Raw genomic sequence first — 21,889 nt, 5'->3', positions numbered from 1 at the left:
TTTTTTGTCCAAATGGTGCATTTTTCATGCATCTGTTCATTTGCATTGTCCGCTTTTGGACCATTAGCCGTGGAAGGTGGAAAATATTTTTTGACTGCGCAGGGATTTTAAATGCCGAACTGGAAAAAAAAATGCTGGAGTGCAGCATTCCAAGACTGGGATTGGACTGCCCACCTTTTCCATGGCTTTTGTGAAACGTCATCCTTTCCGAATCCGGCCTTTCAGTCAGAGCGTGCTCTTCTGCACAAGCACTCAGAAATCCCTGATGGAAACCACACTGCGCTCATCCCCAATTCTCCAGACTGCCCTCATTCAGAATGCACCGTCAGATGCTTTAGGCCTCCGTGAAAAAGTGATGTGTCAATAAATGGTCAAACACAAAAATGATAATATATATTCAAATATGCAACATGCATAAAAAAATGTATAGATTACTGTCAATGGCTATAATATTTGCAATTTGATGTCTATAACTTTGAATGAATTATATAATGTGAGTAAACGTGCATGCATATATTTTAAAACGCATACGAAAGTGGCAAAAATGCAGTCGTGATATGCTGTACGTACAGTGTAACCTGTTCCATATAATCCTGATTGCTTTAGTCACCTTTTTTACGTACAAACCATAATCTGAAAGGTATTGACGAAGGTCAAAACTATCAGCAAGTGGTGTGTCTTCACTCGATAACTTGTTTTCTTATTCTAAGTAGCAGATACGAATGTATATTTAAAAATATGTTAATATTTTGGATATTATATTTCAGTATATGACTTTTTTGCATGGGCAGCTTAAGAGGTTGTCATTATGATCGACTAACAATGGATTTACTGGCAGATGCAGGGCAAGGAGATGTCACATTATCAGAAACCTGTCCCACCCATGTCAGTCACTGCCGAATCTGGGAAGGTCCTGGTGGGACCTCTGGCTGCTGGATGTGACCCCTGACAGCTCCTGACCATAGTCCCCGGTCACTGCCTCAGACAGTGAGAGACAGACCGGCTATCTGGAGGAGGCAGCATGTTGTCTCATCTCTATCTCCTCTCTGTCTACGTCCTTATCAACAGCACCCTTCATGTGAGTTGGTGTAGCTCTGTTATCTCAATCACTAAAAACGGTGTATACATTGTTCTGCCTTTCACCCTCTGTGCTATCTTGTTTACAGATTCACTCGTTGCTTCAAAGGGAAAAAAAACTGGAGCCTGCTAAATAATTCCATTGGCAGCCCACTCCTTTTTAAACGTTATGGGGATTTAAACCACAAAACCATAAAAGTAAAATGAGGTGTACTTTTTTGGTTGTTTGGGTTTGCGGATTTTTGCTGTGTGAAGTCATTTGAGCGAAAAAAAGGAGGCGTCTATCTTGCGCATCTGCGCAAGGTTGGCCTGGAAGGCTGACAAATGTTTCTAATTTACGTCGCATGGATCATGTCAGAGTCTGGGGAGAAACTGGCGGCTGGGGAATGTTTTCTGCATGTGTCATGACTTCAGAGACAGGAGATCACGAGCGTTCGCAATTTCCGTCATCCTCATCCTTTATGGATCAGTGAGCAGTGTGAGTGCGTGATCTCTCTACCAGCGACTCAGCGTTTTGTGCTTTGAGGAAGTTAAACGTATTTTTAATGAAGGTTACATATAAACACATATAGATCCATTCATTGTCAGTTTTCGTTTTTTTTCCACCTTGCAGTTGTTTTTGTAAAAGAGTCACTGCATTTTTTCTTTCTCAAAAAGAGTTGCGTTGGTAAAACGTCACATCTATCGTAACCCACCCAAATGCCTATAGGTGACATTACTGTGCGAGCCAAGGTGCAAGTGCAAATAGCTGGCAAGGTGAGACAACAGTTAACATTTGGTGGGCAGTGAATCTCGTCCTCCCTGCCTTCGGCTGAAGGTGATGTGTTATACTGAGGCGCAAAATACCTTACTTGTGCTAACATATTTCCGCGAAAACCATTTGTCACAGAACAAAAAGAACTCTAGCGTCAAAACCGCATCTCTTTAAAATTCGAAGTTCTGGCAACTTCATGTGCTCATGCTACGGAAAGTCACACTCTAATATGACACGTAAAATTGTGCTTTTAGAAAGTATTTCTGCCAGCTTTCATTTAAAACATTTTCACAAGTACGCGAAAAATCGATCGCTTTAAAATGCAAAAGCAGATCTTCCGTTTCCTTTAGCATTTACTCAAACACCCAGACACGTAATTTGGACATCGTTACTTTCATGTAGTTGAATGCAAAATGCAAGTAATAGGCTACGTGCTGCCTTCTGTCGCCTTTTTTGATGAACAGGGGCCACTGTGGCAGTCGTTTCTGTTATCTCATGAATCAGAGAAGATTTAAGTTTTCAAGTTACCCTTGTAGTAGTGCATTGGACCACGCTTGCTGTACTATATACCATGCTATATCCCCACACCTCACCGCTGTAAACCTCCTGTGACTGTTAGTTAAAACAGTCCTGAATAACAACTGCGCTAAAAATGTTTACTAGGTCCCGTGCCTTATTGGTGAAATTACTTTTTCATAGCAAAATCATAAACCCAAAGAAGACACCCCAGCGTTTATATCGTAGTTTTATTGAAGTTTCCCATGGGCTTTCCAGATGAATCATGCAAGTGCAAATAGGATTTACGGTCTGTTTGGTCAACAGTGCTTTGTTATAACTTGTTCCGCTAGCATCATCAATGCCCCTGTGGCTCTCCTGAAATGATTTTGGGTTCCTAACATGTTTCGTCTTGGAGGAAGATGTGAAGTGTGATGATTTAATAAGAATTAATGCTGTTGCATCGGGTAAGTGTAAGACAGCAAAGCCATTTGTCAATCCACGGGTGAATGGTCTGAAATTAGATTAATTGGCGCCAGGATTAGCTCCTTGGTTCTTGCCAGGAGTAATTCAAAAGCAACCGCCTTTGTTCTTTTTCTTGTTTGATTAATAGGTGACAAATAAGTAGTAGTCTTGCAGCATTCTGAGGTTTCCATTTATTGTGCAATTAATAAAGTTAAGGAATTTAATCACTGTTTTGTTTCAGTATGTCCTTCAGCTGTGAGTAAATTATCCAAAAGCAGCTGCTTATCTGCGGTTGGTTGTATTATTATCAATTTGACTGTTGTCTGTTGTTATGTGGGGTTCCATTGACCGCAGTCAAGGCTGTACTGTAGGCCTGAATGGTCAAGATATGACAATGAAGTGACATCAGAAAGATATACTCTTTGACGCCTCATTTTTCTAGCAAGTCTGTCTTTGGAGTTGTTCTATCAAGAAAAACTGTAGAATGAAACAAACAAAAAGTATAAGTCGAGGAACTGATGGAAGCTTCATCTAAACACACCTAGTTACACTTGATTAAGGTAAGAATAAACCAGTGGCCTACTTCACCTTTCCAACTGTAGCTGCAGCCACTGGGCCCAGCCAAAACGTATATATATATATATATATATTTGGTCCAGCTATTCGCTCAATGTAGCCTGCTGGATCTGTGAAGTGCCTCACAGAACAACAGCTGGATTTTCAGTGTCCACGCACTTTGAACAGATGTTGTGGTACTCCCGCCCTTCTCCCTCATTGCTCTCTCCATTCAAGATCATTCACGCCCCCTCCTTTTCATCGTACTGGCTGTGCTGTGCCTCGGCTCTCTAGACAGTGAGCTAAGAGGTTTATTTGCTCTAACTTTGGCATCGGCAAACACATGGAGCGCTAGGCGTTTAAAGCAGAGGGACCAACTTACGACGTACCTGATTTTCTTCGCGGTGGACAGCTGCAGAATTCTTTCGGTTTTATATAGATATCTAGGACTACGGAGCAGGTACAATTTAAAGATACATTTTACTCTTTGTAATTTAAAGTTTCATATTCTGGGAATATTCGCAGTTTATATGCAGCAGCATGTCGCCAGTTAAGAATTGCCCTGTTACTCTTCAGTATCAGCTACGTATTTTTCCTATAAACCGTGAGAATTATGTGTTTGACAAAAATAACGCTGAATTTAAAGAGCACAACTATCTATTATTGTATTTATCTGTTTGTTTTCACGGCTATGCCTGCGGATCCTCCTAATGCTAAGCAGTACCAGTAACCTAAACGGACAGTTTTTCCTCAACTTATACCATTGTATACCATTTTGCATATCGGCTACCAATGTTTTGCCAATGTATATCGCTTGGGGATCTGAGCTGTGCTGCATGTAGGTTGCATATCGGTGCCGGGAAATTTAAGACGATTATAAAGATAATACAGAGGGGTTGTTATAATAGGACCATAATTAAACTAGTGGAATGACCGAGCTCTCTGGGGGAATTCGGTTCTTAAAACAAGTGTTTCAACGAAAGATGATTGTCATGAGATCCAAACATACAAAGCATGACTTTACAGAGAGTTTTAAGAGAGTTTTAAGCAAATACATACTCTACCTTAAACTGTGCTAGTGTCACCAACAAACATTTATAAAACTGATATAGATTTTCTGTTTTTCTGAAAAGTAGTCAGGATGGGTGCGGATTAGTGACTAAGCTGATGATACAACGCGGTTAACGGGGGGATATCCGGGAATTGGATGATCTCAAAGGTTGCGTTTAGGTTGCGATTACATAAGAGACTGAACAACCAGGGAACGCATTCGGGCAAGGCATTTATTCAAGGTCACAAGGCAAGAGACTGTAATTACAACGGAGAAGCAAAAATCTTGCTCTCCGTTTAAAATTAAATTTGAATTCCAGAGCTACACTCTTCCCGTGTCATATGGCATCAAAATCACAGAAACACGTTAGCAAGACACAAAATGTTAACAGGTAGATTACAGCTGTTATCACATGTTTACAAACTCTAAAAGCATTTGAACTGGTCATGGGAAGTTAGACATTTACAAACATTGTACATAAATATCTACATTTTGTGAAGCCTGCAGTAATAACCCTGACAGTACATGTTGGTAGTGGTGGTGTTTGTAACCTGAAATTGTCTGACCATGTTATTTTAAAAGATTTCCTCTACCTTTCAGTTAGTGGAAAAACACACCAGATTAAGACTTTTATTCATGTAAAGGGCCCACACCATGGCATCAAAAGGCATTTGTGGCTATTCTGCAAGTAGGCACAGTTATTAAAAAAACAGCTGGACCATTAAAAAAAAGAGAAAAAACCAAGACAGTTTAACACATATGGTAGACACATCACCACACACATCAATCTGCTCCCTACGAGACGTGGCACTGAATGCTAAACCAGTGAGGCGACAGTGTGGCATCGTGGTTAGGAAGCTAGACCTAAAACCAGATGGCCATGGTTTTGAATCCTAGATCCCAAAGGGCTGTCAGTTTGAACCCCAACTAACTGTGAAAAGTAATTAACTTGAATTGCTTCAGTAAATATCTAGATGTGTTAATGAATAATGTGTGGTATAAGGGCGTCTGCTGAATAAATCAGTGATGCTTTGCAGTGGGTCAACTTTCTCAGATAGAGACATAAGACTGCTGAGAGATTTTTAAAAGTATGAGTTGCTCCTCTATTAACTGGTGAAAATAGAAATATTCCAGCTCACATTTCAAGGTTAGCCAGGTGGCATCCACAGTTTTGTACCATGAAGAGAGATCACTTAGATAGAGTTAAGAGGTCAGGAGTAACAAGCCGTGGCAACCTCTTTGATAGCAGATAAACGGTTTCAGCTTGTTAATGGGGTCTCAAGTGGCAGGGGGAAACTGGAGCCAGATGTTTAAATTTATGGGGGAAAGTCGTGTGTCGCATCAGCAATTTCACAGATTTCACAGTCAAGCTTATCTGTAGCGTCTCCAGGAAAACCAAACAAAACAGACTTCTGGGCCAAATTCTCCAAGGGTTTGAAAGCTTCAGCAGTTTACAGCAGCTACCCATTGTTTTCGGATGAAAACAGCTTTGAGATCATATTGCATGACCACAGCGTTTTTCTTTTTATTAGAGGAAAACTCAGGCTTACTAAACTGTTACTTATTAATCCAGAAACAGCTTGCACACTTTAATTAAATTGCACATAGTGGGCCAACTCTTTGCCCCCCCTTTGTGTAGCTTTACAGCCATATATAAAATATAGAATAAATGTACCATTCATTTAGAGTGGTGAGGGTTTTTGGTGGCTTTTTTCAGCCAAAATTCCAGTTGGTTTTTCACATATTGGAAAAATATTCTCCGACATTCTCTTCAATATCACGCTTATGAGATGGTTTAATGTAAGTTTCTTGCATTTTAGATTTGATCTTTAAAGGCACTTTGAAGGGCACTGTGAGAAAATAAAACCCAGGGAAAGTGTTTGGATTGATACAGTAAACAGCCTTCTCTGGGGCGCATTCAAACACCTTCTCCAGGAAAGTCTCATTTAAAGTGCCACGTGCTTGAAATGATGACTGAGCTAAACTTTATTTAAACCTATCTAAACCTAAATTAAACCTAATCTAAACCTAATTTAGATTACATGGTCATTTTATAAACCTTCCAAATTTCATTCCTCACAAAGAGGGTCTTTAGATGACAGCATAGATGACAAGTCTCCAAGTGTATTTTGCAGTTTCTCTGTGGTGGAGCAAGACAGTGCGTTTGATTTAATTCCCTCAGTGACAGCATTAGCAGGTACGTCAGATGCCATAAATAGGTGCAGCCTGAACACAATCTTTGAATGGAGAGTGGTGCGTGAGAGGATTAGAGGCCTGACATGCATTAATATGGCAGGTATAGCCCCTTGGTTTCAGTGCGCATGGAGTGTGTGTTTTTGCACAGGTGGAGATACTCAGGGAGGACAGATACATATAAGAATAAAAGGCAAAGGTCAGAGAGAAAGGGGGAGAGGCAGAGATACAGCATATTTCTGAACTTCACCAGTGTAAAAAACCTGCACTATGTATGGGGTCTGCAAGACATGCGAGATACGGGCAAGGTTAGCTGCCTTGTACCAGGAAGCCCATTCTGCATGCCACTACTGTGTGGATGGGTTTTGATGCTGTCCCCCTTTCTCACCTTTCTCATCCCTGTACCTTCACCCCCACCACCTCTGTCACCTCCCCCACCCCGTCTCCTCCATTATCACTGTGATCTGTCTGGCGACTGGCTCTGCGACCCAGTCCTGCCCTATTACCCCTCTCCTTGCCATTTGGGCGTAGGCAGGGGGCCACGGCCGGGACAGTCACGTCAGTGACAGAGAAAGCGCAGATGTAGCATCTCATCTTAAATTGAAAGTAGAACTGAAACCTCGGATTAGGGATTTGTACACTATGTGTCATTATGTGCACAGTGGTAATCTGCACAGTTATATGGTGTTCGAATCACAGGCAGAAGAAACACGAACTCTCAGATATCTAGAACTGTCTGATGTCTTTTTTAAGTTCTTTTTTTGTTGTATATGTCCTCTGGTGAAAGAGCTTAATTAAAACCACAGTTCCCAGACCCTCTGCCCCAGTGCACTCCATTTAGGCAGGGAAGCTTCATTATCAGCCTCCAGCTGTTTACAAATACCAGTCAGTCATGTGACAATGTTTGAGCATTGATAGCGAGCTCTACTGCAGTAAATAAGAAAGCTATCATTTTAAAAATTGCATAGATTTTTTTTTCTGAACACACTAGCTACATTAAAATCCTGAATGAGCTTGAGTGTCATCGTCTTCATCATCATTATAATCACAACTCATCGTTCTGCCCAAATAATGTATTCCAATGCATTACATGCTGATTACATGCACCAATCAAAGGCTGTAATTTTTTTCATGCCACCATATGTACAGTTGAGTGTGTATTGGCAGAGCCAGGTCAGGCATAGAACAATGCATGGATTTAAAGACATACTGACAAGTGCCTACAAGTTTTAAAAATGCATTCACTCATACATGCTCCAGGCTAGATTCCCTAGCCTTCAGCAACCGCTGATAACAGGCCTCTCAGACCACAACATTCTCAAAAATGTTGTTGTAACATCACCGCAACATTATCTTGTTGCCCCAGTGTTTCAGGAACGTTGTTAGAATGGTAAGCTTATACGCTGGGAAGACCTTTCACACACAGTTAGAGGAGAGTACGTGTCTAAATACATTTTCATAAACATCCTCTGGAGTACTTCTTGGTACTTTGCCCATCCCCAAAGTTGAGCAAATAGCCAGCGGAATGTCCGAGGAATTCCTTACAGAATGTGAGCGTGATTCAGTGTGTGACTCACTGGGAACACCCCCTCCTGAAAATGAGGATCTTAATTCTGTGGAACGTTGAGAAAGTGGGAAAGACTTCCCGAAAGTCATTCCTCCTTTTTTTTTGTCTTCCTCTGTGTTGTCTCTTCTGTCCCAGACTCTGATTCCTGCTTCCTCTGTTTGCTCTACAGAACGCTGGGACTAGCATTCCGTCGCTACATTCCGCTAAACCCTGACCTTCATCTGTAAGATCACGGCAGACGCTGGGGCAGTTGGAGGGTTACAGGTTACTGCCGTTGTACGACTGAAAAGCTCCAGGGAAGAAGTTTGGTGTCCGTAAGCCGCAGAAGTACTGCCTCATCTGAGATGCCGTCTTCGTGAGGGCACATTGATCCGAAGGTCAAGGTCTTTCCCTCAGCAGAGCTCATACCACTCTGACAGCTAAGCAGCTTAGCGGCTGATGAGACGAGCCTGAGAAGAAACGAAACAGAGGCTCGTCCCTCAATATTATCCCACTGCTTCAGTTTGAGGGAGAAGGAGTTCCACGTCCGGCTAATGCCTGGACCACACCCCAAATCCTCCTAACCCCCGGCCCTGCGAGGGACACATCACTGAGCCGCAACACCCGCCGCACTGAATTCTGGGTAACAGCATGCCGGCCAAGACGCCCATGTACCTGAAGACATCCACCCCGAAGCGGGGCAAGAAGCTGAAGCTGCGGGACGTGCTGTCCAGCGACATGATCAGCCCGCCCCTGGGCGACGTGCGCCACAGCGCCCACGTGGGGCCGGAAGGGGAGGCGGACATGTTCGGGGACGTGGGCTTCCTGCAGGGCAAGCTGGACATGCTGCCGGCGCTGGGCCGCCCCCACTCGCGCTCCCAGAGCATGGAGCGCCGGCTGGACGAGCCCTTCCCGGTGGACGGGAAGTACCACCACCGCAACAACACGCTCCTCAAGAGCACCATCTCCATGCCGGTGTTCCTGGCCCCAGAGCAGGCCCCACCCAAGCCGCCCCGCCTCCACCTGGAGGAGCCCGCGCCCCCTGCCCTGCACCAGCAGCTCCAGCAGCAGCAGCAGCAGCAGCGCTCCATGTCCGTCTGCGAGGAGGGCGTGCCGCTGGCCGAGCGCTACGCCGGGCCCTGCCGCGACCTCAGCTACTCCGCCTCCATCCCCGCCTTACGGCACCTCGTGCCCTCGTCCGGCTCCTTCTCGGAGGCCTCGTCGGAGGACTCCATGCTGGACGGCTGCCCGCCCCTGGACCCGCGGAGGGGCCTGAGCTTGGACTCGGACGCGGGGCTCAGCAACGAGGACCTGCGCAGCGACCGCAGTGACTCCCCCGGCGTGCCCCACTCCGAGTCCCTCGTGGGCCTCGACCTGGACCTGGGCCCCTCCATCCTGGAGGATGTGCTGCGGATCATGGACCGCTACAAGACCGCCCAGGAGGGCTGTGAGCTGTGAGGTGTGGAGCGGGAGGTGTGGACTAGGAACTACAACCATGTTCCCAAACATTTGTGCCCCTTACCTGCTGCTCCCATCCCCCATGTGCAGCTGTACGTCTGACAGAGAGAAAAAAAGCATCTAATAGGTGTGACTTCAATAAATATGAAGTAAAGAGACAGGACTCTCACTGAATGACTGCTTGTCTAGAGTTCACTCATAGCAGCTTCAGGATGGGTTTCTAACTGAAGCGCTTATACTAATGGATAACATGGATCCTTACAACTGTGACCAGCAATAGTGCATTTATTTCCTTCTGTCAAAGTCTTAGACCTTCATTATTTGTCTTGATCAAAATGTTCATGGAATAATTAGGTGAAAGCTGTCAGGGGTGCATGTCACCATTTGTACAAATGGAATCCCCTTAAAACACAGAATCGTTCAGCAACCATCTGTAAGGTTGTTGATCCTGTGGTTTTTTAGGTCACTGGGTTACAGTGCAAGTTCTGTACTGCAAAAGCTGACACGTGAATGCATTTTGTATATTCATTTCCTTTAATTGTACAGAAATGCTGAAGGAGTAAAATAAGCCATAACTTAAGATGAGTTCTGGTTACCTTCATTAGGGTGCCATCTAGTGGTAGTTATGGGAACATGGTGGTGCTGCTGACAAGATACCATGTGCGCTGAACAACTAGTCAAATAACTAAAATTTATAAGGTAATCTGGAAAATTAAGTGCATTAGTGTGAGACAGCAGTATGTCAAGTTAAAAGTGTACTTTAGGATTTACTGAATAGTTGGATGGCCAGAAAATGTAGTCTTCCTTGTTGCCATTTCGAGGTTTATGGTTATATATAAGTACTACATTTTTGTTGTTAACACTATAGAACAGTTGTATTGACCAAAGATTCTGGTCTGTCCTCATAGAAAATGTTGGAGATTCTAGTGTTCTTTTGCATCATTATACTCTTGTATGCTTCATCTTAATGTATTGTAATACATGAAATAAATGTGACCATGAAAAACCTCTATTTGCTAGAAATTCAAAAAAAGTTCTTTGACAGTATGCATACTCATTTTGTGTATGTGTGTGTGTGTGTATATATATATATATATATATATGTGTGTGTGTGTGTGTGTATGTATGTATATATACAACTCCACCCCTAAAAGACAATACTCATACCATCACTCACTCATTCGACAGGTTGTTATATGAATATAAAACACTGAACAACAGTGTGATTACAGATACATTATAATTACCATAAGCTTGTATATAATTAATCATCTTGAAGGGGTACATGCATACATGGCTTGTTTCTTTAAACTGTTGGACATGCAGTGGGTGTGTGTATTGTAATGATATTTCTTTTGATGCCTTGTTGGTTGCCAAGGAAAACTATGTGAGCCCTCCACCAGGGCCCTCAGCTTCAGCGGATTCCCTGGCCTTGCTGGTGACTCTTACTGCTGGGGCCAGGCAGGTAAACATTAACTTCATTGATGGCCAGTTGAGTTCATTCACTAAAGTGATGGGCGCCTCTGTGCAGGGAGCAGTCAAACACAAAAATTCCAAACACTATAGCCTCACAAGTCTCATTTCACCTTGCTGCTTGGACAATTTTCTGTTTTATGACATGTGCCATACTGCCATATTTATCATTTTTGATGCTTGTTTTAAATGGTAATATAGTAATGCTACAACCCACAAGTTCAGTCAAGAGGTTTGACTTCCATAATTCCAACAAAGAGAACCACTTCGACCCTGTGACTAAGTCAAGAAACTAATCTCTGTGGGAGAAAGGATTAAGAGTCTTTCACAGTAACTTTACTGGCTCTTTGGTAGCCATAGCAAACCACCAAAGCACCATCTGTCTTAAGCACCCTGAACACCAGAGATATCTATGGGATGTCAGACCCCTGCAGGTTAGATCTCATCCAGTTTCTTATTAGACACTTTCTGGCAAGCACAAGCCTTGTGACACAAAGCTGCCTCTTTTCCCACCCTGCTGAGTCCTTTACTTTCACACCAATCAATCAATGTGCCTAATTTTCTTAGAAATAGCCAGTCTGCTGCAGAATGGCATCCTACCCTGGAAAATATAATGGTGATAATGGATAATGTCCTACAATAATGTCCACACACATATTCACATAATGAACGCCCTTGATAAAACACTATTATATCATAGATAGGTAGACGGCCATCATCGTTACCTATAATTTTAAGAAATTTACAGACGACAATAATAAAAACAGAATTTTTGATATCAAACAAACGATTTTTGATGTCCAAAATATAAGTGACAGGGTGTATTCGGTTGTGGATAGCAATTATTGCAGTCTATAAAATATCACAACAAATATATTATATATATATATTATAAAACAACTCGCTAGAGTATCTTGCACATTACTTTCTCTCGTAAATCCTCAGTTTTCTTCTCTAGTGTTTCCTTGGTTTCGTTAGAAATTATTGAATCAATTTTACAGTCCATTCAGTGCTCGATTACTTTGGTCTATGCTTCAACTTCAGAGGGGGACGCTGTAGATAAACGCTGCCGCTTGTGAACACTCTGATCCTGCTTCAGCGCTGGGAGCCGTACACACCCGGAAGAAAGGGTGCTGTACTTCCGTGAATACTGCGGCAAACAGACACATGAAATACCCATTCAGTGACACGAATATGACCAGTGCAAATTCAGCAGCCAATCAGAGGAGCAGACAGTAACAACGAACGAAATCGAGGTTGCGTAAAATGCATTAGACAAGACATGTGAATAAGCACAGAAACCCCGAGCAGTAGAGAAGTTTAGTTTGGATACTGATGATTGCGTCGGGTTTGAAGTTCGCAGTAATAAACAATACTAAACAACACACCTAGATAAGAGGTTGAGTTCGAGGGCACCACCACCTCCAGCAATGAAGTATGTAGCTATCTAGCGAGCTAATGTTTTAGATAGCTAACTGGCTAAGTTGCTAGCTACAACGGTCATGATAGCGGTTTATCAATGCTCATTCATTTCAGTCGTTTACGGATGTATTGCAGTTATATGCTCTGTTAGATTGTTGGCTAGCTGTCACTTACTCACAACATATATAATATATAATAATATATTGAACTCAGCTGTGAGATGGTTAACTATAATGTTACCTAGCATTTCGTGGCACAACATACTGTGTGTTACTGTACGTGCATCAGTAACTTTTTTAAAACAGAAGAAAACTTTTTGTGCAAGGTTCCACTTTGACAAATCTCTGGTTAATGTGCTTTCTGCACCTCTTCATGCCACCAAGTGAATACTGTTCATTTTTTTTTCATCCAGGTTGAATATCGAGGGGCTGCTGGTGTATTTTCCTTATGACTACATCTACCCAGAGCAATACTCCTACATGCTGGAGCTGAAGAGAACTCTGGACGCTAAGGTACATGAAGAGTCTACACTAAACCTGCACAGAGAAGCCTAATGTGCAAGACAGATTTCCAAGAGATAGTGAAGCAGGGGATGGTGGTCCGCCACCGGCATGGGAATTTGTTGGGAGGTTAATATTGTTTACTAAGAACATTTATTTATGCCATAGATTACAGGCTTCCCAAAGTCTTGCTTTTGTGTATTTGTGTATCATGTCTTCATTCTCAGATGTTTTGGTATGCTCCGACTGTAAAATTGGCACAGGTAACTGCATTAACGGTATTTGACGTTTCTGCTTGCTCCTAAATCACGTGTCTACAGGGCCATGGAGTTCTGGAAATGCCATCGGGAACTGGGAAAACCATATCCCTTCTTTCTTTAATTGTTGCTTATCAGCGGGTAAGTCTTAAATCAGACCCCTTTTTGAACAAATTCAATACAGCTCAGTAGTATTTAATATATTTCGGTATAAACTGTATCTTACACAAAACATTGGCCAAGACATTGTGTTTTATTTTAGCATCAAGTGTTATGGGTCTTCTTGGGTTTGGAGTTAAGGTTAATGGTTATGACCTACCTTCTTTCCTTGGATCGATATGTAAGACAGTGAAATATTTACCCATTCTTAAAGGAGTAAGTGCATGTGAGAGGTACAGTCAAGGGTACATCTCTCTGCTGTCTCTTAGTGAGTCTAGGAGACGTCATTTAAAAATGCCTGTAATGCTCCTCCTGCACTCATTGGCTCACAGGCCTTCCCCCTGGAGGTGACCAAGCTGATCTACTGCTCTCGAACTGTGCCTGAGATAGAGAAGGTAAGTAATGGGGGGGGGGGTCACAGACTAATACACTGTGTTGACCTAATTTGTTCCTGTCTCCCAGTTCCATCAAATGATCAGGATGTTACAAAAAAATTGTCAATAATGAATGTTCACTGTGGCTTTATGTTAACTTCCAAAACGCTCTGCCCCATCCCCAATCCCCCTTAGGTGGTGGAAGAGTTGAGGAAGCTAATGGAGTTCTATGCCAAGGAGACGGGAGAAGAGAGCAGCTTCCTCGCCCTAGCCCTGTCGTCTCGTAAGAACCTCTGTGTGCACCCAGAGGTAGGCCTCTCCGTCTGTTCCCTTTCAGTGGCGGCCTGTAACACAGCAATTTATGTACAAATGCCTGCTGGCTGTAATTTCATTTGTGTGTGTAGACAATGTTTATAGCGGCTTGACCCCCCACAAACAGCCGTGTGCTGCATGTGCTCGGTGAGCCCCCACGGGGAATTTTATAAAGGGGGAAGAATGTGTGGGCTGTGTACGCCGAGCCCCACAGAAACTGATCAGGTGTGTTGCGTGCCCAGGTGAGCTCCCTGCGCTTTGGGAAGGAGGTGGACGGGAAGTGCCATAGCTTGACAGCGTCCTACATCCGTGCCCAGCGCCATAGTAACCCCAGTGTGCCTACCTGCCACTTCTATGAGGTAGGTGGAATGAGAGGGGATGGGGAGGGGAGGGGTGGGGAGTGACCAATGGTGAAGCTGGGATCTGGCACGGAGTGCTGTATTTTACAGTCAGGCTGACAAGAACCGCTGCAAAAGGCTTGCTGGTCTTGCTCTCCTCCTCTGTGACCAGGCATCTCCTGATTTCATGCCTCTCTAGCCTTCACAGGGGTTTAATATCTTTCTTCTGCCTCCTCTGTCTCTGTCTGGTGGTTTACCCTCCTGTGTCTTTCCATTCCTCAGGGTTTTGATGCCCTTGGGAGGCAGGTGCCCATCCCCTCTGGTATCTACAACCTGGACGATCTGAAGGCTTTCGGCCGGAGCAAAGGCTGGTGCCCCTACTACCTGGCACGGTACTCGGTACGGTCAGCTCCTATGCCACGTTTTATCTGAGTGCCACAGTGCAAATCTGAGTTGCTCCAGGGAAGCCTTGTGGACAGGCTGCATGGCCAAGGGGGCTTCAGTCCTTTTGTTTCAGACTGTCCTGTTTCATTTCAGAGAATGCCATGGACACCCTATGAAATGCCCTTGTGCTCTTGAAAAGTAGCCTGTATTGCTGTTCAGTTGTAACCAAGGACAGAGGGGTGTGCAAAGCAAATGCATAAAGTGATATGATATAAACAGTATTCCTTGAGTATTCTCAAAGATGCAGGTTTATAGGGGTCATATAGCTTTACCTTTTATGCTGTCTCAATAGCCTTCTCTTTCTCTCTTTCTGTTTTTCATACCCAGATTCTCCACGCCAATATCGTTGTCTACAGCTACCACTACCTCCTGGACCCAAAGATTGCAGACCTGGTCTCCAAAGAGCTGGCCAAGAAGTCTGTCGTGGTTTTTGACGAAGCGCACAATATTGGTAAGAGGACCCCCCACCAAGTGCTGATTCACACAGGAGCTGCTACACTTTACACACGTCATCCTTCCCTGATGGTGTGTGTGGTCTCACCCCCCCTCCAGACAATGTGTGCATTGACTCCATGAGTGTCAACATCACCCGGAGAACCCTGGACCGCAGCCAGGCTAACATGGAGACCCTCCAGAGCACCATCCAAAAGTAAGGCACCTTACACATAATCAGGGATTTACTCAGCTGTTTGGTTCCTTTGGTGGAGCATTGTCCATTTATGCACTGTGTAACTAATGGAACTTCTCAATGGAGATACATTCTTGTGTTTTTGGCCTCCTTATGGGATTCCCGGTTGCTGCTTAAACTTCTGGTTCTTACCTCTCAGGATAAAGGAGACGGATGCAGCCAAACTGAAAGAAGAATACAGCCGATTGGTGGAGGGGCTGAAGGAGGCCAATGTTGCCCGGGAAACAGACGTCTACTTGTCCAATCCTGTGTTACCCGATGAAATCCTTCAAGGTAATTGTGTGAATGTGTAAAATTGATAAGATATGTAAGTCACTATGGATAAAAGCTTCTGCTAAGCAAAATGTAGTATGCAGCATGTAATTACTATCCCATTTTCCTAAGTTTTTGGGATAGGTCATATTCAGATATTTTTCCCAGTGTAGGGCTAGTCTACACTGATCTTGGATGGTCGAAGTATCTGCAAGTGTTCACTCAAGGCAGAGATTATTTAGTTAACTTCCTGATTCAATTAATTATTTCCCTGATGGCAGCAGGTAAGTCTCTGTCCCCAGTTCTGAGGTTTGTAGTTCTTCAGCTGGAGTATTGGGGGGAGGTCTGTCAGCTGACCGTGTCTGCTCCCTCCCCCCCTTTGCAGAGGCTGTCCCTGGCAGCATCCGCACAGCAGAGCACTTTGTGGGCTTCATGAAGCGCTTCCTGGAGTACCTCAAATCCCGCCTCCGGATACAGCACGTGGTGCAGGAGAGTGCGCCCCAGTTCCTCAAGGACATCTTCGAGAAAGTGTGCATTGACCGTAAGCCACTCCGGTAAGACACCCAGGCTAAACATGCCCACCTTACACCCCCAGAGCCCTAACCCTACTGAGTGCCAGGCCACCTCTGCTGCCTCAAGGGAACAGAAATCTCCTCTTACAATGCCGCAAAGCTGTCATACTAAGCATCCCTTTCTCCTCATCAGCTCAGCTACTGTACTGTCAGAATACCAAAAAAGCATTTTTGTGTCTTCAAATATTCAGCTGGTATCGTTTAGTGTTCTTTGTTGGCGTAAACAAATGTTTGGTTTTTGATGTGGCAATGAATGGCACATATTCCCGCACAATAATCTTGTGTACTAACCCATTTTTACAAATTCTTAAATGAAGCATTCTGTTATATCCCCATATTACACATATGTCAATGAACATCAAAGTCCCCTAACATAGAGGGGCTTCAAAACAGAGAGCTTCAGTACAACACTCATGTTGTGTGTGCAGCAAAACTGAAAATCTTAAATGTAGCTGAGGCAGTCAGAAAGAAAATGAATTGGAAGTCAGTTAGAGACATTATTTAAAAGACATGCAATTGTGACACGGCGATTACCTGAGCATCAGAAACACATTTTGCCAACATATTACGAGTTGAGTCCTACCAGCGTCGCGTTGATGACGCTTGCCTGTGTACAGAATTTTATGGTTTACATTATTTCTGTACTTGGGAGTCTCACGCCAGGAAGTGATGCGACGAACCTCTTCCTGTGTTCACCCAGGTTCTGTGCGGAGAGGCTGCGCTCATTGTTGCGGACCCTCGAGATCGCGGACATCGCGGACTTCTCCCCCATCACTCTCATCTCTAACTTTGCCACGCTGGTCAGCACATACAGCAGAGGTATGTTTCTCTACCCCTGTCTCTGGCGTGGCGCTGCCCCACTGTAGAATGGCCACACAGGAGGGGGCACGTGTCCATTACTTTTTGTCTGCACCTTTAATGACGGTACGCTAAGTGAACATAGGCTTATTTAGTACTGTCTCTGCTCTTGCAGGTTTCACCATTATCATCGAGCCTTTCGAAGACAAGACCCCCACAATCGCTAACCCAGTGCTGCACTTCAGGTTGGGCAATATGAATTCCAGCGTGTTTAGTGTGCCCTTAGGATTCACAGACAGAATGTATATATGACTCACAGCCATGCTCTTCTCATTATCAGAGGTTACTGGTCTCTGTGAATGTTGTATTTTGCTAGCATGGGTAACTCTGTAATAATGTGGGATGGGCTGTCTGACTCCCACTGGAACTTCTGGTTCCAGTAAAGGTTTATCATCTTCACGTCACCTTTGTTATTAGACTGGGGGACTCTACCACTGAACTGCTGTAAATCAGGAATTTACCGACTGAGTCAAGCATGAATCACTGGGTTGTATGACAACAGAGCAGCAATTCATTAAAGATTAGAGGGATAATCGGAGACATGTTCAAGTATCAGGAGAAATCCATTTTTGGATAATGTGCACTTGATGCACTCTGGTCAAACCTCTTAAAACTTTTAGTAGAAGGATAAAAATGTCTCCCTGACTTAATCATTTGACCATCCTTTTTTCTGTGATTGATTATTAACCCTATGTAATCTCCCTTGCTTACTCTCTCTCTTCCCCCCCAGTTGTATGGACCCTTCGATAGCCATCAAGCCTGTGTTTGAGCGCTTCCAGTCAGTCATCATCACCTCAGGGGTAATCTCTCCCCCTCCCCCTGGGGCAGATTAGCTGCCTGCTAATCACTGATTACACACTCTGCTGATGGCCTGCTCCATCTGTGGCGGCTTTCCTTCTGTCTGAGCCAGCCAAGCAGAAAACAAGGATCCGTATCATGTGCGGATTCTGTAGCCGGGCCACTCAGGCCTTTGTCTGTTGATGCCTGTTTAGTGTCTGAGTCTTCAGTGTATGAATTCACAAGCGGCTACCTCAGTCCCAGATGAGTGAATGTATGTGCCCTTTAACCTGTGACTCCATCACTGTTTCAGTCACACCCCTCTCTCCGTAGACCTTGTCACCACTGGACATCTACCCCCGGATTCTTGACTTCCGCCCGGTTACCATGGCGTCCTTCACCATGACGCTGGCGCGCACTTGCTTGTGCCCCCTTGTGAGTTGTCATCGAAATGCATACTCCATGCACAGTTATAGGGAGAAATGCATCCCCCGTGCACGGTTAAATTGAGGTACAGAGATACAAGTGCAGAACTGAATCGGCAGTTGTAAGTTCAGCCTCTTCCTCTTTCAGATTGTAGGCCGAGGGAACGACCAGGTGGCGATTAGTTCTAAGTTTGAGACACGGGAAGATTTCGGTGAGTGATGGTGATGATGCCTTTCCACACGGAATTCTGTTGTAAGACTTTGGTGGGAGTCGTTTTTCCTTACTCATGACAAATCACAACAACAGCTGACTGTAGAGGTGGTTCAGATGTTTCAAACGTTCTAGGAGTTAACTGTGAGGTGGCTTTTAGACTTTGTCTGGACATTTGTCACGTGGAATAAGAAGGACCCAAATAATTGTCTGTTCATTTTAGTATCCCAAACACAAACTTGAGGTTTGCACGAAATGTTTTAAAAGCCTGACTTCTCTTTCAGCTGTTATACGTAACTATGGCAATCTGCTCCTGGAGTTGTCAGCCATCGTGCCAGACGGCATTGTGGCATTCTTCACCAGCTACGTTTACATGGAGAACATTGTGGCTTCATGGTATGAGCAGGTACGTATGGAGTGTGAAAGAGTAGATGCACTGGGGCTTTAAACCAATGACACGTAATTTCTACAGTGGTTCTGGTTATCAGAAAAAATGACATATCAGGCAGCCATGTTGTATCGGATAGAATCTGAACCTTTGTTCATATTTATATGGACCTCTTAATCCATGTCATTAGTTTGTTAATGATTATCCACAGTGTAAAAGGGGACTGTGGTATATATGTCCACATAGCTGAAAGCCATCTGGCCAATCTGCCTTTGCCTCCTCTTCATGAGAGGTCTGCCTGTGGCTTCATTCTTGTCCTGTTGGGTGCAGGGGATCCTGGAGAACATTCAGAGGAACAAGCTCATCTTCATTGAGACGCCTGATGCAGCGGAGACCAGCATGGCACTAGAGAAGTACCAGGAGGTCAGTAGGAGGGGGGGGGGTCACAGTCTCACTCTTGTGCTGTTCAGTGAAAGTCTCTGAAAACTCCGATGGCCCACCTTATCTGAAGCCTTGGGCCTAACAAAGATGCAGCTGGAGTGTATGTGGGGAGGGTGACCGTCCAGCTGCCCGCAGTATGCAGGAGGACCAGTCACCCTGAGGTGCAGCTTCCGTTCGTGTCTCTCAGCTGTGGTGTTTCGTCTCTACAGGCTTGTGAGAACGGCCGTGGGGCCATTCTGCTGTCGGTGGCTAGGGGGAAGGTGTCAGAGGGGATTGACTTTGGTGAGTATAAGGAAGCATCAGCCATCTTTAAAGTTGCAGATCTCCTTTACCACATCCTCCTGTTGCTCCCCTTGTTAACATCATATGGTAGTGTTACCAATAGTCATAGCCATTTCAGTATTAAAGAATTCATTAGTCGTGCTAATAATGAGTCTTTTTTCTTTCACCCAGTGCATCACTATGGCCGTGCTGTGGTCATGTTTGGAGTACCCTATGTCTATACACAGAGCCGCATCCTCAAGGTTAGTTTGTATCACAGCACTCCTCCCCTCCATACAGAAGGCCTCCCTCCACTCATCTCCTGTCCTGTCCTGTCCTGTCTGTATCTCTTCTTTTACTTCTAACCTTGGACTTAGTTGTGTTGATGACCTGGTAGTCACCATGACCACCACTGAGATGTTAAAATGAGGTGCGGAATCACTTTGGTTGTTAAGGATCCCACAGTGCTTATTGCAAAGAGTCCATGGTGTCCAGGCCAAATTCCCCATCTGGCTGCAATAGTCTGACCAGCTGATCATCCCACTGTTTAATTAGCTAAATAAATCCCACCCCTCCTAAACTGATGGTTACGGAGCATCCTAGAGCAAACTGGCTGTTACGATTTGCTCACATTGGTAATGGTTGAGGTGAGTCACCCCTCCTAACTGAGGCACTCTGAGACCCTTGTACCGTGTAAACGTGTTTCTTTCCTTTATTTATTCTGAAACATCAGTCACGCAGCACGGCCCTCCGTGTGTGGGCTCAAGCTGTCCCTGCGCTCTCCCCTTCCAGGCGCGTCTGGAGTACCTGCGGGACCAGTTCCAGATCCGCGAGAACGACTTCCTGACGTTCGACGCCATGCGGCACGCGGCGCAGTGCGTGGGGCGGGCCATCCGAGGCAAGACCGACTACGGCCTGATGGTCTTCGCCGACAAGGTGAGCCGCGGGGGCCGCGAGAGCAGCGGGGATCGAGGGAGAACAGAAGGTGCTGACGTGACGCCTCTGTCCCTTGCCCCCATACAGCGGTACGCCCGTGCTGACAAGAGGGGGAAGCTGCCTCGCTGGATCCAGGAGCACATCAGCGACGGCAGCCTGAACCTGACCATCGACGAGACCGTGCAGCTCTCCAAGCACTTCCTGCGCCAGATGGCCCAGCCTTTCAGACGGGTAGGTCTCCCCTCTCAGGCCGGAGCGAGCCATCTCTGTGCAGTGTCTCGCTCGCCTTGGTTCTTCTCCACAGCCAAAAACATGCATGGTTCATGTTCTCCCTCTCCATGGCGTCTTGTAAAAGCACGCCCATCCTGTCTGCCCTTGCTGTGTATGGCTGCCTGTATCTGACTTGCTTCCCCTCAGTCCATCTTCCTCTCCTCTGTAGCACCACACACTCATTGAGCTTCCTTTGCTCTGAACCTCCCCCCCTCCCCTTTCTGCCTTTGCTCTAGAGCCCTTTGTTTCAAAAAGAAACAGCCTCATTGGTACAAAAAAGAAGTGCAGTGAACAGATATATGTGTGTGTGTGTGTGTGCGTGCAGGAGGACCAGCTCGGCCTCTCCCTCCTCACGCTGGACCAGCTGCAGTCAGAGGAGATGCTGGAGAGGATCGCCCAGATCGCTCACCAGGTCTGAGGCGCTCGCATCAGAACCGACACAGGCCTTGCGAAACCGTGCCCGTCCCGCATACATGGCCTGTCCTCCATTGCTTTCTCCAGACTACAAAAGCGACTGCTTCCACTGTATATATGCCCTGCAAAGAACTGTATTATGTATATTTGCTGACTACCGGAGGGGTAGGAATAAATGTTTCCAGTTTTTATTGTTCTCTACTTCTGCCTGTGGTGCCTTTTGTCACAGTGTTCTCCAGACCTGTTGAGAAAGTGGGAAACTTTACAAATCAGGAAAACATTTCTGACCAAAGTCCTTGCAGACCTTACCTTCAGCCTTAGTATATGTCACTGAAGAGTGTGTACATACAGAACTTTTAACACAAAAAGAAAACACATGGGACATGCTTATTTCATAACAGCTAGACTTTATTTTACATTCCTGCAATAATTCTCATATAAATATATATTATGTACCATACATGAAGTTTTGTAATGTAAACAGCATAGAGAGCACTAAGTGTCTAGGTAACGTACCTTTTAC

The 21,889-nt window shown here is 44.9% G+C and overlaps 2 protein-coding genes across 2 annotated transcripts; both read left to right on the top strand.

Moving 5' to 3' along the window:
- Positions 1–3,672: 3,672 nt before the first annotated feature.
- zgc:154093 (uncharacterized protein LOC777623 homolog) lies at positions 3,673–10,378 on the top strand. Its single transcript, XM_036537108.1, has 2 exons — positions 3,673–3,806; positions 8,327–10,378. Exon 2 carries the CDS (start codon positions 8,788–8,790, stop codon positions 9,592–9,594), a length of 807 nt encoding a protein of 268 aa, XP_036393001.1. The 5' UTR covers positions 3,673–3,806; positions 8,327–8,787; the 3' UTR covers positions 9,595–10,378.
- Positions 10,379–12,357: 1,979 nt separating this feature from the next.
- On the top strand, positions 12,358–21,486 carry ercc2 (excision repair cross-complementation group 2). The gene is made up of 23 exons (XM_036536965.1): positions 12,358–12,502; positions 12,902–13,001; positions 13,310–13,387; positions 13,738–13,800; positions 13,975–14,088; positions 14,334–14,450; positions 14,712–14,828; positions 15,201–15,324; positions 15,426–15,522; positions 15,701–15,834; positions 16,199–16,367; positions 17,086–17,204; positions 17,359–17,428; positions 17,974–18,043; positions 18,354–18,455; positions 18,594–18,657; positions 18,941–19,062; positions 19,375–19,467; positions 19,695–19,767; positions 19,939–20,009; positions 20,539–20,682; positions 20,770–20,913; positions 21,278–21,486. Exons 1-23 carry the CDS (start codon positions 12,498–12,500, stop codon positions 21,368–21,370), a joined length of 2,283 nt encoding a protein of 760 aa, XP_036392858.1. The 5' UTR covers positions 12,358–12,497; the 3' UTR covers positions 21,371–21,486.
- The last annotated feature ends 403 nt before the right edge of the window (positions 21,487–21,889 follow it).

This window comes from Megalops cyprinoides, chromosome 9, assembly GCF_013368585.1.
Source record: "Megalops cyprinoides isolate fMegCyp1 chromosome 9, fMegCyp1.pri, whole genome shotgun sequence".
NCBI lineage: Eukaryota > Metazoa > Chordata > Actinopteri > Elopiformes > Megalopidae > Megalops > Megalops cyprinoides.
This window is presented reverse-complemented; position numbering and strand designations above follow the sequence as displayed.